Source organism: Indicator indicator, chromosome 24 (genome assembly GCF_027791375.1).
Source record: "Indicator indicator isolate 239-I01 chromosome 24, UM_Iind_1.1, whole genome shotgun sequence".
Taxonomy (NCBI): Eukaryota; Metazoa; Chordata; class Aves; order Piciformes; family Indicatoridae; genus Indicator; species Indicator indicator.
The window spans coordinates 14787408-14803621 of record NC_072033.1 but is presented as its reverse complement, the minus strand read 5'-3'; the positions used below and the strand labels follow the sequence as shown (position 1 = coordinate 14803621).

Sequence of the window (16214 nt, the reverse complement as noted above, 5' to 3'; positions counted from 1 at the left end):
CCAGTATGTCAGAGCATCATCTGCCGGGGATTTATTGCAGAGGCCTTTTACAACAGACTCCATTATAAGTTATTAAGGAATGGGGCAGCTTCTACTGTTCTTTCATTAAACATTAATAGAACATTTATAAACCAATCCTTAATTTAATGCGTTACCTTTAATCACAGCCCTGGCAATACAACAGTGCAGCCCTGAAACTTTTCACGCTGAGATTTGAGGTGCCCTGTGCAGAGAGCACAGAGGGGCTCTGGCCAGTGCCAGCTGAAGCAGGACATGCTGGGCTGGCAGCTGCCAGGCTTGCTCCATGCCTGCTTGGAATCAGGCAGCAGCCTGCAGGGCTGTCGAGCTTCCTCTCTACACCCAGAAACACCAACCCATGGCACATCCACGGCCAGTGCGGGAGCACAGACCTGCTGGCACCCAGCCACACACCAAGCAGGCACAGGGCACAGGGCACATGGCACAGGCTGCTCTCCCCATGTCCTGGCCCTGCTGGGTGTTGCTCACCTGTTTTGCTGTCCACGGTGAAGTGCTGCTCCCCCTCCAGCACACTGTAGACTACCCGGGCACTGCTCCCGTAGGTGGGGTCGTCAGCATCAGATGCCATCACCTGCATCACCGAGGTGCCTGCAGCAGGGACAAGGGGGAGAGCAAAAAGTCATGGAGGAGGTGAGAAAAGAAATAGAAACCTCAGGGCCAGGGACTGGAGGAACATGAAAGCAGAGGCCAGTGCTCATCACTTGCACATGGTGGTGAACAGGAAAACAGCTGGGTGCAAATGCAGCACTGCCTGCCCACAAAAGCCTGAGAGCCAGGACCCCAAATGCCCTTTTTGTCCTGCAGAGCACCAGCAGGGACAGGACCTTGGGCTGTCTTGGGGCTGCTGTCTAGCCTGGACACCTGCTCCAGATCACAGGTCTGAACAACTGAGGCCTTTTCTTCCAGCAGACCTCTCTGGACCACCTAAGGAGGAGACTTTAGCACTGTAGCTGCCCCTTTCCTGCCAACAATGAGCAACCTGGTAACCCCCAGCCTGTAGAGGGACCTCCCAGGCAGGGTCTGATCCACACTGCAGCACCACATCCCTGCACCAGACCTGCACTGGGGTCACAGCCATGGGAGAGGAAAGGCTTTCACTTGCCCAGAGCCAGACACAGCACCACATCCTCATGCTCTACACGTAGCAAGGCAGGAGGACTATAAATAGGATAAAAGTCCATCAAATGTCTGCAATTAAGTTATTGATTTTCAACAGTGCCTCATTAAACTGGGTGCTTCACTCCAACTGTCCCTGTGATGGCTTTAATTTGACATCATGTTCAATTTGACAAAAGCAGGACCCAGGACATGAGAATGCAGCTGGGAGCAAAGGGGCTGAGATCTAGAGACAACAGAGGGAAGAAGGAGGAGAAATCTAATCCTACCCACAGACATCTCTGAGAAAGGACACCTGAGAGGATAATTCTGCCTCTAGCACCAGGCCCTGAGCCTCCCTGCCCTGGAGGTCAAGCACTGGCACCAGTCCCCTCTCTGGTGGGATGAAGTGCAGGATGGGGTGAAGAGCCCTGAGCTGCTCATAGGAAAGATCACACCAAGTGGGAAACTCTTCTGCAAAACACTGCCAGGGTGAAGAGCTGACAAAACTGGCTGGTGATGTGTGATGGACAAGATCCCCAGCAGTGGTACCACATTCTGGATCAGAAGTCCCTCTGTTCTGCAGTGCATCCACCCATACAGTGCAAAGGATCTCACAGGCTGGCCTTGGCTAGACCCACATCATGAAAATCCCAGAGCCAGGCTTACTGCTAGATGTCAGCACCCAACTCTAGACCCATCACATTCCCAAACACCAGAGGTACACACAAATTAGAAACAGCCTTTGTTCCCATGTCACAGTAGGGAGAAATGGAGCTGGAACCATCCAAATGGAGGATGAGGAGCTCCAGACCCTGGTGCCTTTCTCTTCCCTTGTCAGGAGACTACAAGCCCATAGCTTGCAGGCAAGCCAGGCAGCCAGAATGCTTCTGCACCAGACTGGCCTGGACTCAGGCAGGAGATGAGGCAGTGGAGATAGCAATGCTGCAGTGAGCAGCTGGCATGCACAGGCTCCCCCAGTCCAGTTCAATTCTCCTCTGCTGAAAGGTTGTTCCCTGCAGAAAGCGAGCAGTTACCATGGTTGCTTTTCATTCTCCCTGGCTGCAGCTCTGCTGATAACAGGAGAATCCCCCTCATTGCTCTTCAGCAACAAGCTAGTTTGAGTCAACTTATTTATGCTTTCTGTCCCCAGTGAAGCTGTGGTGCATCCCTGCCAGGCAGAGCCACACCAGCTCCCTGCCTTCCAAACAACTGCCTAAGAAATGCAAGTACTGTGTTTCCCTGGAAGGGTCTGTCCCACCTCCTCCTCCCCCTGCTGCCATCACACAGCTCTTCCACCATGTAAGAGCTAAGGCAGATCACCCCCACATCAGCACCTGCACTGCACAGCCCCTTGGGCACCCTGGGATGTTCCCTTGGGAAGCCTCTGATCAAAAAGCTGAGAAGGGATCAGCTAAGGTAAGCTCACACATCGAGGTCTCCAAGCATCCCTCTCCCAGCTGCAGCAGGGAAGCTCTGCTGGATGCTGAAGGTAGGGCTCCTTTTGTGCCCATGCTGGCAGCAACCAGCTGAGAGCCCATGTCCAGTGCCAGAGTGGCACCCACTCCTGCACCCATCAGGCAGAACTTGTTGAGCTTGCACAAACATCCCATGCTCCAGGAACCACCTGCTCTTGCCCAGGCACCTCAGAGGTGATGGGAGCCCAGCAGAGTTACCTGCCTGCATGGCCCCGTGTGCAGTACAGCCTCTGTCAGGACTGCATACAGACAGAGCAGGCATCCTACAGACAGAGCAGCCATCCCCAGGACATCCCCACAACCACAAGCGAGCTGGCAGGACCTGGCACTGACCCAGGGGCAGGCTCTAGGCCTGCAAGAGGCAAACAGGCAGCAGCAAAAGCCAAGACCTGCTAAATCTGACAGCTCCTCCTCACAGCAGCCTTCACCTCTCCACCTGCTGGAGCCTCCAGCCACTTTCCAGACCAGCTCTGGGGGCTGCCAGCTCAGCCTGAGCCCAGAGAACAACTCTTCAGTCTTAGAGCACCTTCCTGTGCAGAGCTGGCTTGCTCCAGGACAGCACATGGTCTTTTCAGCCCTGCAGAATGTAAAGGACCCTGAGGAGTGCTTTGTCATGCAAAGCCACACACCCTGGACTGATGCCAGAGTGCAGCACTCCCATCACAGGGACCTGGTTGCCAGGAGGGCAGCTGAGATTTTATAAACAACCTGATTTACAGCTTTTGTCTTGCCCTGACACATGCAGTGGCTGATGCACCCCAGAAACAAGCAGGCAGGATACCAGGGGAGAAAATAAACTAGAGGAGCTCAAAAATTACTGGAGCAGAATTGAGCTTCTTTTGCAATCTCAGGAACATCCTGACTTGGTAGAAAGCCAAATCCAACCCAGATGAGACTCACTGCAGAGCCCTCACACCCCACAGGACCAGCCTGAGAGAGGTGACCTGGCTAGGGTGGAATCATTCAAAAACACAACTGTGGAAACATCCTCCAAGCCTGTGGCCCCAAGGAGGTAAATGTGGTGTCCTGGGGAGCAAACCAAAGCATGAAGGGGGCACAGGTTCCCTGAGGGGCTAAGCACATGCAGACTGGACTAGAGGGCATTGCAGGTGCTCGGGTGTGCAGGGCAGAGGGCTTGGAGGCTGCACCATGACCAAGAGTGCAGTGGGGAAGGGCTGGTCTCACTGAGGACCAGCAGGCAGGGTCCCAGCAAGTGTTTTGAGTGCTTCCTACCAAGGAAAAGAGCCCACTGCCTGCAAGTGTTCTGGCTGCAAGCTAAAGCATTTTTCTCTGCTTCCAGCCAGGAGATTAAACAATTTCTCTTCACAATAATCACTTCTGCTTTCAGCCAGCTTTGTGCTAGAGCCAGGGCTTGACCCCACGTTTCTGTCTGTGCAGCCAAATCGTCTCTAATCTGGACTTGGTGCTACACAGAGAAATAAGGAGAGCAAAAGGCACCAGGGGAAGAGTGATGTTCTGATGAGAGGATGCATGTTTCCCAGCATGTCCCTCACCCCAGGCTCTTGCAGGCTCCCCAAACAGCCCAGAAGCGAGCTCAGGGCTGCAACACCCACTCTGTGCAAGCAACAAGATTGTCTTGCAGGAGACACTGTGCTGGATTTGTGCTCATGCCTGTGTGCAGCAGACTGGTGTTAAGCAGACCCCAGGGACTCCAGCAAGGGACCAGATGCTAATTTTAGCATTTGTTACAAGCTGAAGCTCCTGCAGTTCCCAAGCTCCAAGCACAAACCTCTGCCCCTTACAGATCCCAGATTCTGGCCTTACCTTCCCAACCATCTTGTACCTGACAGTTTTGATCCATCAGATTGGAACAGCAACCCACTTCCCCTTGCAGAGGTTTACATCCAGTCTGGATGAGGCCATGCAAGACAGACCCAGAAGTTCACTAAACTCACAGAAACCTCCCACAGCTGAAGAAATCCCCAAGCTGAAACTGGTTGCTGGTTGGGGGAGTATGAAGAGGAGCATCATCTGCTGTTCCTCCTCCTCCATAAACATCCACTTAGGCTACTGTCAAGACAAGGCCCTGGGACAAGTGGCCTTTAGCCCACCCTCAGTCTTCCAGTTTCAAGCAGCACATTGCTGTCACCACCAAAATGCTGCCCCAGCCCCAGCACAGAGCAAGGGGCAGGTGTGTTGCAATCCCAGCTACTCTGTGAGCTTGTGCAGTTCTCTCTCATTTGTTATTCCCTCTTAGACACTGAGAAATCAAATGACTTTGCCTCCCAATTAGTACTCCTTCATTATGCAAATAACGTCCTTTGATCTGTTCCTGCTGTCACAGAGAGGATCTGACCATATTTGTTTTATTCCTCTTTATGCCCCAGGAAGGTGCCCACTTCTGGGAGCTGGGATTGTGCTTTTGGTAGGGAATGCAGAGCTGCAGCTAACAGCTGCTGTGAGAGGAAAAACCACCCACCCAGACAGCCCCAGGCAAGGCCTGGGAAGGCAGGAGCCTGAGAGGGGGAAGAAGGAAGTTGCCTTTCACTTCCCCATCTGGGGCACAGAGCAAAGGCTGTCAAAGCAGCAGAGACAGGGAATGAGCAGCTCCATGCCAGCCCCTTCCCTGTATCCCATGGAGCCAAGACCAGGCATATTCACCAGCAGGTCCCCAGGCACTGACCTTGGTCTTGATGTATTAATGAGCAGTCCAAGCTCTCCTCAAGCTGCTCAGCCTTCCTACCTCTGCATGGCCAGCACAGAGGAGCATCTCCATCCACACTCAGGAAGGCAGCAAGCCATGTTCTCCACTCACTCTCACAAGAACACCTTCCAGGTCTAGGGGAGATGACCTGTTCAGCTCAGAGACAGCAAACAGTGCTACCAGCCACAAAAAAAGCCATGACCACAGCTGCACTTGGCCTTCATCCCACAGAAGGGGCACTCCCACACAAAGAGGGCCTGGCAGGGTATTTCCCACAAGAAAGTCACCTCCCTGACCCAGGCTGCATCCCATGTCCTGCACCCTCAGCCCTTCCTATAGCGGCTGGGGCTGAACTTCACATCACAGGTCCATGCCCAGCCCCAGCTCCCTCTGTGCCCACACCAGGACCACAGTGGAAGAGCAGGGCAGCTGCTGAGCCCCAGAGGGTTGAGAGGAAAGCTACTTGTCAGGCTTTCTTCTTTACACTTTTCACAGAGTGTGTCAATCCTTTCCCCTGTGCTGCCTGCTCCTGAACAAAGCCCTGGGAAGCCAAGGGAGAACAGAGGGAGCTGGGGACTTGCAACAGCCACACATGGGTACCCTGTGAGGACCCATGTGGCAGCACCACCTGAGGATGCAGTGTGACCCTCTCCCTCTGCTGTCAGCTGAGCCATCTGCAGGGTGAGGCTGCCACAGAGCAGCCCATAGGCTCCCTGCGGCGGCCAGGCTGCAGCTAGCTCCGAGGCTGCCACAGGCAGGCAGACACCAGCCTGGTAAGAGAGCAGCAGGCTCTTGGCTCCAGTCCCCCTCCTGGGCGTGCAGCTCGGGAGCACAGCCCACGCCCTTCACAGCACTGCTCTTTAAAGTTCCGAGTATTTTAATTTGCAGGAATCGTCTCTTTTCATGTTGTGAAACCATGTTTCTTTCTCCCTCTGATCTCCAATTCGCATAGAAACTGTCTCCTTTGATATCCCTTGTTCCCATCAGCCTGATCAGGCAGCTCCGTAATTGTCAGTGCTTTTCAAAGAAACTGGGATCCTTGTCTGACACTCAGAGTCGAGAATTCCTTCCTTTGTAAATGTTGTTCAAGCAAAATACATTAATTTAATTTCCCTCTTCCCTTCGGGAACAGGATGCCTCCTACTCTGCTGCCCATGTGCCATCTTTCATTCCTGCAGGAGCTCAGGGCTGCAGTTCAAAGGGTCACTCTGACTCAGGAAAGGATGGCACAGGTACGTGGAAGAGGAGGGAGAGCTTGGAGTACCTCGGCACAGCCTGTTCTGCATTCCACAACAGACACCAAGGCAGCAGCAGCTCCTCTGGTGTGGGCAGCTCTGGCATGTCTGTAGCTGCTGGAGGCCATGCAGCCTCACAATATGCTGCACATCAACCACAGAGAGGCAGAGCTCTGTCCTGAGGCAGCACAGACGTGAGCACCATCCCCTGAGCTCGGCTCACAGGATGCCTCTCCAGGCAGACTCCACTGCAGGAGCACCTCTGGACCCAGTGGCTCGGTTCTCCTGATCTGCTGACTCCCCCCTCCCAGTGCTGCTCAGCCCTGCTCCCCAGGGGCTTCCCTCCTCAGAGCTCACTGCCTTCCTGGCACTGTCACTCTCCCCCTTGCTGACTCAGTGCTGGGGACCTGCCTTATCTCTGATGCCAGCCAGTCTTTTGCAGGCTGTCTTCTACCTGCAGCCTTTTGGAGAGCAGTGACTGATGGCTCCCTGCCTGCAGCACATGCTGGCACAGGCAGCCTGCTGCACGCTCTGGCCAGGCAATGGGGAGAGCCTGGTGTGGGGGGAAGCAGTGTGACTCTGGGCAGTGCCACAGGGCAGTCACTCTCCCTGAGCTGTGCTCAGCAGCGTGGGCACCCAACCGTCAGCCAGCAACAATACTGAGCCCACGTACCACCTCCCTGTACCCCTCCTGATGCTCAGGGGAGCACAAAACTCACTGCCCTGGCCCAGCATCTTGGGGGATGGACTCACAGCTGTGGCACTTGTCCCTGCCTAGCCCTCAGTGAGGCTGGACACCAGTGACTTAAAGGATGTCTGGTAGCAAGGGGATGGGCAGGCTGACAGTAAGTGGGCAAATTGACACTTGTGTCACAGGAGCTATGAATTCCCCAATCTCAGCCAACAATGCCTGAGAGCCAGTGAGAGGGGCTCAGCAGCACAGCGTGGGGTTGCATGAGGGGATGCCTGGGCAGCCACAGGGCTCTGGAGCAGCAAAGGACCCCAGAGGCAGCCAGAGAAGGAGGACCACCACCACCTGATCGTGGTGCCTGATCTGAGCACCAGCAGCCACGAGCCCCTCCACAATGCAAGGGCTTAGTCATCCCCTCCCCACCCCCCCAGCATTTGTGAGCGAGGGGGCTGTGCAGAGCCAGGGTAAAGGTACAGCAGGCAGCTGGCACCACCAGGAGCTGTCTCCAGGGCACGGCTTAGGGCTGAGGCTGAGCGCTCAGCACGGGCTGGCAATCAGCGCCGGGGATTTGTTCACTTGTTTTCCTTAAGCCACCTTATTTCCTTTTCCCTTTAGGCTCCCTAGCTATGTTCTCAGCTGGAATCCCTGGGATTTGCTTGCAGGGTGCGGCAGACTCAGGGTTTTCCAGCCCGGCGCCTCCCGCCCAGACCTACCGACGGGGGAGAGCTCGGCCACGCTGCCGATGTAGGGCCCCTCGAGGAAGCGCGGCTCGCTGTCGTTGATGTCCTGCACCTTGATGATGAACTCGGACTCGGGCTCCAGTAGCTGGTCTGTCTGCCGGTCGCGGGCCTGCGCCCGCAGCGTGTAAAAGGTTTTCTGTTCCCGGTCCAGGCGCTCGGTGGCGTGGATGTCCCCTGTGATCTCATCGATGAGGAAGATGGTCCCGGCGCCCTCCCCGGAGATCGTGTACTTGATGGAGCCGTCCCCCTCATCCGAGTCCGAGTGGATCTGCCAGGGAAAGAGGGAGAGGGTGGGAGCAGGCTGGGGCCACGCTTGTGCCCCCACGTCTGGGACCGCCTGGGTGTGGGAGCCCCTGCACGAGGTGCCCATGGTCCCTGCACAGTGCCCATCTAGTCTCTCTGCTGCTGCTGGCACAGGGTGGCACAGAACACTGCCAAACGATACTTGTGCAAGGTGGAAGACCTAATAAACCAGAACTTCATCCCTGCCTGGGCAACCATATGCTCAACAGATCACAAATGCCACCAGTACCTCCCCTCCCCCACCCCCCCCCCATCACATACCAAGGGACAAACCTCACTGCTGTGAAGTTAGACAGTGGTGGAAAGGGAAGGACAACTCAACAGCACTCCAGAAAAAGCACACCACCACTCCAGGACCCTGGCAGTGTGGCATCACCCCCCTCCAAGCTGCATAGCAGACCAGGGTGCAGCTCCCCACCAGCACCTGTCCACCCATTTTCTGAGCAGTCAATACCAAAGAGTCCCTCTGCCTGTGAGCTCCCACACTACCTGCACAGCTGTTTTGGGTTTACATGACCAGGTAATTGGGGGTGGTCAGCCCATCACATCATATCCAGGGCCCCCACCTGAGCAAAGTCTGCAGGAGAAGGTGGCCAGTCAGGCCCTGTGTTCAGGATGAATAACAGATGCTGTGGAAGATGCCTCTGCAGCCAATCTTCTCTTGATTTTCTAATTAAGACAATGTTTGAAATCAGGAAAAGAAAGGGTAAACAGCAGGTCCCCATGGACCAGGAGCTGACTGGAATCCAGGTCAGATGTCCAGAGATAATTTTATTGGTGGCATTAAACTGAGTTATGATGCTTCTACAATCCAGCCACTTATGGGAGATCTATTAGCAGTAACTGGACAGGCAAAATGCATCTTGACAGAGAGCAGCATGGGCATTAATTGGGACAATCCACAACAGGACAGGCCCCCAGAAAGGTTTCATCAGCTGCTTTCATTAGCTTCCTGCAATTTCTGCTTAGAATCAGCAAAGTCATGTGTGTGTGTATGTCAAAAAAAAAAAAAAAAGGGAAAAAACCCTCATCCATTAATGGGCTAATGAAATATGAAAATGTTTATGGGCCATTCAATCTTCCAAACTGCACTTCTATAGTCCACCTTGCAGACATACAGCTCTACCAGCAAGAATTTATACCAGAGCTGCCTCTTTTTTTATGATGGCTTCATTATATTTGTCTTGTTGGATACAGTTTATATCTTTATTTCATGGGTGAGGGGCCCACATATTAGGCAATTCAATGCATTTTACACAGCATTCACAGATTACTGCCCAAGTGGAAACATCTCCCAAGGCTTGCCTGAGGAGGAGACCTTCACTCAGCCAGCAAACAGGGCCATGAGCCCAGCAGTGCTTGGTTGGCTTCACCACTGAGCTGCTGGGGCAGCACCCCTTGGAAAATGCCTGCAGGAGCATCCTGCCCTGGTGATGCTGTCCCAGCCCTCCCTGCTGGCTGCTGCAGAGCTCACTGCCCCTTCCACTTCCTGATCCTCTCCCTAAGGTTCCCTGCTTCTGCTTTAGACATCATCCTTTTCAGCATGAAGAGGTGCAGCTGGTTTGCACAGTGCAGGTAACAGAAACTTGAGTTTTTCTGCTGAACACCTGGCTCATGATTAATAATTAGGCCAGAGATAAACCAGCAAGCACCTCTTCTCAGCGTCACGCTGCGCTCTCAGAACATCCTCTTCACAGCTTTGCTCGTTGCTGATGGCTTGGAGCAGACACCAGCATCCCTGCAACTGGAATGCTAGGAAGAAAAATGGAGCCTGGGCTCAAGGGGCTGTAGAGCCTGATTTACAAGGGAAGATTAGAAGAGCTAAATCTGTGCTGCTTGGCTAAACAACAACTCATGGGGGAGGGCTGGATGACAAACTGCAGACACTGGAGGGGAGATGCCACGGGCTCAGAACACATCCCAGGGATGCTCTCTCCTGCCTGGCCTCTTCCTGACAGCACAGTGGGCAGGTCCATGGAGCACCATGCTCCCACACAGGCACGAGGACCCACTGTCACCACGGGGCACAGCAGGTGAGCAAAGATGGGCAGGCCTGCCATGGCACAGACCCATGCCAACCCCAGAGCCTCACTGTGCCTCCCCCAGCTCCCCTAATCTGCAGAGGAGCGGAGGGGCCCCATGGCTCAGCTCCTCCAGCCAAGGACAAGGGTGTCCCCAGCAGCCAGAGCCACCCAGAAGATGGACAAAAAGCTGATCTGTTTGGTTAAGCAGGAAAAGCCTTTCCTTGTCCTAAAAGGCTACAACCAGCAATTTTACAAAGCCAATAATTACTTACCAACAATTAAATCGAAATTAAATGTGAGCAGAAGTGCACATTCCTTATTAAAAGTGATTAAACAAAGCACAGACACAGACACACACACATACAAAAATCACTCTGGGCCTGGAAAAGAAAGAAAAGCAAATAAAAACTAGCCCACAATAGAGGCACACTATGTTTGCTCCAACTCACAAAGCTAGACTTCATCAATTTTCTTTACATATTAGCAACTTAATTAAATCTGCTTTTTCCCTTTAATCCTCTGCTCTATCTAAAATAGATCTGTCCACATGCAGAAGTTTGTTACTAGTGCTGACCCCATAATTCTATTTAAAAAAGCCCAAAGAAATCCACATCAAACTGACAGCAGCCTCAGGGGAAATTACAGTTCAGAAGAAGGATTAACTGGAGAACCCAGATTTCATGGAAGCTCTCCCAGCCCTCTTGGAAGGCTCACGGAGGTGTGCAGGAGGCATCAGTGGAGGGCCAGGGATGGCAGGGAACTGCGGCTGCCCGGGCAGGAAGGCTCACGGAACCCCTGGCTGTGCCTGAGGGGGCTGACACCCTGCTCTGGGAAGCCAGGGGTCACCCCAGCCCTGGCTGCTTCAGGCAGATACCTCAGGGCACCCCCAGCTTCTCCCAGCCTCAGGGAAAAGCCCAGCCCTGGGGTGCCTGTAGCCCTCAGAGGCGATGTTCATGGGATGGCTTTCAGTGCAGGCTGGCTGGAGGAGGGTGAGTGGTGCAGTGAATGATGTGGAAAGGGGCTGTAAAATGGGTTAGTTGTAGGTTCCTGGGTTCGTTTTGGAGATGAGACAGTTGCTAGGCTACCCCTGGAGTTTGACAGGGCCTGATGCTTCCAGTGGCTTCCCAGGGGAGCTGTGAATTAGCTGTAACTGCACTGAGCGCAGTGGCGGAGAAGTGCAGCTTCGAGTGTCTGCTGAAACGGACACAAATCACTACTGAAATCCCAGCTGGACCCTAGCCAAGAAGCCCATTTTCAAGCCTTCTCCAGACTCATGACCAGACAGGCAAGGCCATCAGACAGCCCTGCTGCAGGAGCTCTTGGACATTTTCTTTTGAGGAGAGCCCATGTCCCACCAGTGCAGCTCTTGCTGGCTTGCAGAACACTCCTCTGGCTGGTCCCAACAGCAAGCCCTGCCTTCAGCACTGCACAAATAACACAGCTGCCCAACACCTGGGAACCACAGGGCAGCTTCTCCACAGCTCCCAGAAAAGGACAAAGCCCAACAACCCCAGGGTAAAATGCTTGTTCAACCTCAGAAGACCAGGAGTGGGGCCTGATCTGCTCCAGTGCAGCAGATCCTCCAAGGGATGGGGCAGAGCCTTCCCCACCTCCTCCACAACACCCAGAGCTGCACCCCTGCTTGCACCCACCCCAAACACCACGGGAACCAAGAGCACAGACAGGAGTTATGATGTGCACCTGCCCTGCAGTCCCTGGGAGCACATTAATGTTCCCACCCCCAGCAGGGCTCCTGCCATCCCAGTCTCTACCCAGGTCCTCAGGAGCAATCTTCATGCAAGTTCTCTATCCCTCCCCAGCCTCGACCATGCTGCCAGTGTGCCCTGCTGTGCTGCTGGCTGGCTCAGCCCCACAGGGCACAGGGTGGCCTTACCTTCCCCACATAGAGTGGCTCCGTGCCTGTGTACTCCTCAACCACAAAGAACTGATTCCAGACCCAGCCACGCTTCACTCTCCCACCGGCCAGCAGTGCAGGGTCCCCTGGCTGCCCTAGGCCAGGGCCCTCCACTGCAGTGTGCATGGCCCAGGTGCCCAGCTCCTGAATGGCGCAGAGCAGCAGCAGCATGGTCCATGAGAAGCCCTGCAGACCCTTTGCCATCGTTCTCTAGGAGGCTGCATGAGCAGTAGCTGTTGGACAGGCAACTAGCATCCGTTAGGAGAAAGAGGGGGAAAGTCCACAGCAGTAACAGCAGAGTGGGGCTCAGCAGGCAGTGCAGAGCAACTCCATCCCTGCTGCATGCTGGCCTCTGCAGTCCCAGTGGGCTGGAGTCACATCTGTGCCAACAGGCATCCTGGGCCACCTGCTCTCAGCACAGGACTGGTCGGTGCTGCTGCCTCATAGGCTGCTCCTGGGTCTCCAGAGAAGAGTCTGGCAGCTGGCATTTGACCCAGGGAGCAGGGTCTCACCAGGGAGCAGGGTCTCACCAGGGAGCAGGGTCACACAGAGCCTGCTGTCCACCCTGGCAGCAGCTTCACAGTGGGGCACAGGCACCCACTGCTGTCACCCACAGCTGTCACTTGCAGGGAGCAAAGAGAAACTTCCACCGATGGTTTCAGAGGAGTTAGGAGGATGAGCTGCTGTGGCCAGTGTCTGCCTGTCCTGTGGTGGCCCTGGGCTTCGGTGTGAGAGGTCTGGCAGCTCAGGCTCCTGTGCCACGCGTGCGGTTCACGAGCACATTTGTAACTCCCATCTGCAGGGGGATGAGATCTCGGCTCCTGGCGAAGGGTCCTGTGCCCAGCTGATGCTGGTCACTTCCATCCTGTGCTGGCTCACGCAGGGAGGAGCAGGGCAGCTGGCAGCATCTCCAGGAGCCTGGAAAAGGTGAGGGTGTCAGTGCCGGGGTGGCAGCAGGGCTCTGTGCCCCTCTGTGTCACTCATGCAGCCTCGGTCAGTACCTCCCACCCTGCCCGGCCCCAGGTGCCTCACCCAACCCCACAGGTCCTGCTAGAGCAGGCACCCTAGAAAGGAGGGCAGCAAGCTGCAGAGCTCTCATCACAATGGACATTTGCTCCAGCAGGAACTCTGGGACCAAGACCCTTCACTGCTGAGGTGCAAGCTCATCTCACTGCCTTGGCTCCATGCACTGGTGGGAGATGTGCAGGTAGCATCCCCAGCACTGTACAGCTGCTGCTGCTGACTGCGCAGGGCCAGGCCACACCAGTCCTGCCTGTGCCAGCACCTGACAGGCAGAGGTGCTGGCTGTCCAGCTTCTGCTGCTAGCCTTCCCAGCTGAAATTTTCCTGGCATCTCAATTTTACAGCCATGGGCTAGGAGAAAAGCATTTGTTCAAGGACTCACCACCCAGGTGACTTTAAATGAATAAGAAAAGGCTTTGGAGAAAGCTTCAAGCCACCCACAAGGCACTAAGGGTAAAGAGATGAGACCTGTGGCCAAGGGTAGGTTGCACTCAGGGAGCACCTGAGAAGAGAAGGCCTGGTCAGGAGATGGGGATGCAGCATCCACATCTTCCTGCACCAACACTGTGAGCTTCCACCAGAGCTCTTCCAGCACCCACAGCCAGAACTACTCATGAACTATGCACATCTTCATCTGTTTGCAGAATTAATCTCCTGTCATCTGTTCTAACTAGGAGGTGGAAGGAGGATGATCCTGGACTAGAAATTCATCTGCTCCCCACAAAAGGGGAACTGGACTGTGCCCCACACAGCCTCCTGTGTGCTGCTGAACAGCCTCAGCTGCTCAGAGCAGGGGCAGCTCAGGAGCACTTCCCTAGTGTGCCCAGACCAAGAGGGCAGTTTCCCAAAGCACTCAGCCAGCTGCACTGCCACTTCTGCCCCTGCCAGTCTGCACAAGCACTGACCAAAGCAATGTGGGGCACCAGTGCCAGGCCTGGTTCCACACTGCCTGGCCATGTTTCCAAAGCAGGAGTCATGCCACCTGCACAACCTCTTCACACACAGGGGCTGCTACTCCCTGCCATGCACAGCTGAGCACTCACACACTGCTGCCCTCTTGTCCCTCAATTGCATGTGGAGGTTTCCCCTCCACATCCACGTGCCACATTCCACAGACAGACACACAGACAAACACACAGACAGACATCAGCTGTCAGGTGTGCAAGCCTTGTGCCCTTCATGCTCTGCAGGCTCTCTGCTGTGTTTGTGTGGCAGCAGTCACGGTGCCCCAGCACTGGCACCTTCCCAGCCCTCTGCCCTGCCAGGCTCTTTGGTCAGACATCTGTGCACCAGCCACCTAAGGCTGCTGTTGGCAGTGGTGTGACTCTCTTCCCCAGGCAGAAGCCATTGCTGCCATGGCTTTGCCACTCTTGCCAGCCTGGTGAGAACCCCCAGCTATCATCAAACACCAACATACCTGACACCAGAGGTTAAATGTACCTAGGGGAGCAGGGTGGCTGCAGATGGGGGATGGAATGAGAGGCTCCTTCCCACTACTACACATCTCACAGGGTAAAGCAACTTCATCGATCAAGGTCCTCACTTTGGAGCAAGAGAATTGAGGCTGCCTCACCTGCAGCAAACTCCAGAGCAAGACACCCACAGTGACAAGAACAGGACACCTACAAACCTGCCATGAACACTTTTTTAAGAGTGAAAGCCTGGGTTGAAATTGGAGCTAGAGACTAATTGCTCTCATTCTTCCACCTCCTTCACAGCTGCTCATTGCTGCAGACCTTGTTCTGAGTGCTGAGGAAGCCTCTTTTGACCCAAGGTACCTTCAGCAGGAAGTTAGTGCCCACTTCTAATGTGGGCTGTGCACAGCTTGCTTGTCCTGTAACACCAGCAAACACTGCCAAAGCTGCAGGTGTGAGATGGGCTGCAGCTCCCCCAGCACCTGCCTTGCTTTTCACTGCTCTCTTGTCCTCCCCACCGCAGTGTCAGTGATCTCATGCTGCCTTGGTCTTAGTCTCAGTCTCAAAATGATGCTGTGCTGCCACAGGATGAGATGTCCTTGGTCTCATACATCCTTTGAAGAGGGGCCACATGCCTGCCACTGTGAGGACTGAGAGGTTTCCAGGGACAAAATTGCCAGGAGGATTAAAATGGGTAGGGAAGAGGAGTGAGCAGCAGCAGTTTCTGCCTGCCTGGTGTTTTATTTACCCAGAGAACTGAGTCTGAGCTGACCTTGAATTCTGGACAGCAAGCTGAGGGAAGTTGCTTTGAACTCTTCTGGCTCAGCTGAACACCCACTTGTTATTCTCTGTGGGAATTTGGGGAGATTTTCAGGAGAGGTGGAAAGCTGCAGGCAGAAAAAAAAAAAAAAGGTGTGAACACCTTCAATCTTCCACTTCATCACACAAGGCTGGATGATAAATCAGGCACCTGCCAAACCTTTGCTTACAAGAACCCAATTCCCTCCACACTTGTCCCAGCATAAGAATTCTGGTTTGGATTTTTAGCCTCCTTTTTGACTCCTATCCAGATGCCCTCTGGTCTGGGCTTTCAGCTCTGCTTCTGCTTGCCCTGTTTTGGGCTCTCTGGTGCTTGCTTCTTTCCTTTCTTGTCGCTTCTGTTGGTTTCTGGGGCCCAAAGCAGTGGCAGCAGGAGGCAAGGAGGAGTGATGTTGCTTCCTGTATGTCCTTGGGCTATGCCACAGGGATCAGCTGTGGTAGTGGTGGTGGCTTGTGGGGGTTCTCTGCCCTGCTGTATGCAGCTTTTCTGGCTCCCAGTGAGACAGTGGGAGATAGATGCAAGGCTGTTGGTATTGCAGCTTCTGCCTTTCAGGTGCAGCTATCTATCCAGATCCTAAAATCAAAGATCTGCTCTGAGTAATGGAGCTTTCCCTCCACAGCCTCAGGCACTTGGTCCACCCCAGCAGCTGTGACAGAGATGCTGTGATGGCTGCAGATGACTTCCCCATAGCCAGCACCACTCACCCTTGGTCTGGGGGCAAAGGGTCTCTGTTGCTCTCTCCTGGAGGTGCCAAGTTCATGACAAGGATGTG

General features: G+C 54.5%; 1 protein-coding gene across 1 annotated transcript in view; it reads right to left on the bottom strand.

The window, feature by feature from the left end:
- CDH22 (cadherin 22) overlaps positions 1-12389 on the bottom strand; it is a 43236-nt gene extending 30847 nt beyond the window's left edge. Inside the window, exons 1-3 of the mRNA XM_054391959.1 lie at positions 12165-12389; positions 7917-8211; positions 508-627 (exon numbers count right to left, since the gene is read on the bottom strand). Of these exons, the coding sequence (XP_054247934.1) occupies positions 508-627; positions 7917-8211; positions 12165-12389 (640 nt within the window). The remainder of the gene's footprint in view (positions 1-507; positions 628-7916; positions 8212-12164) is intronic.
- Between the last annotated feature and the right edge of the window lie 3825 nt (positions 12390-16214).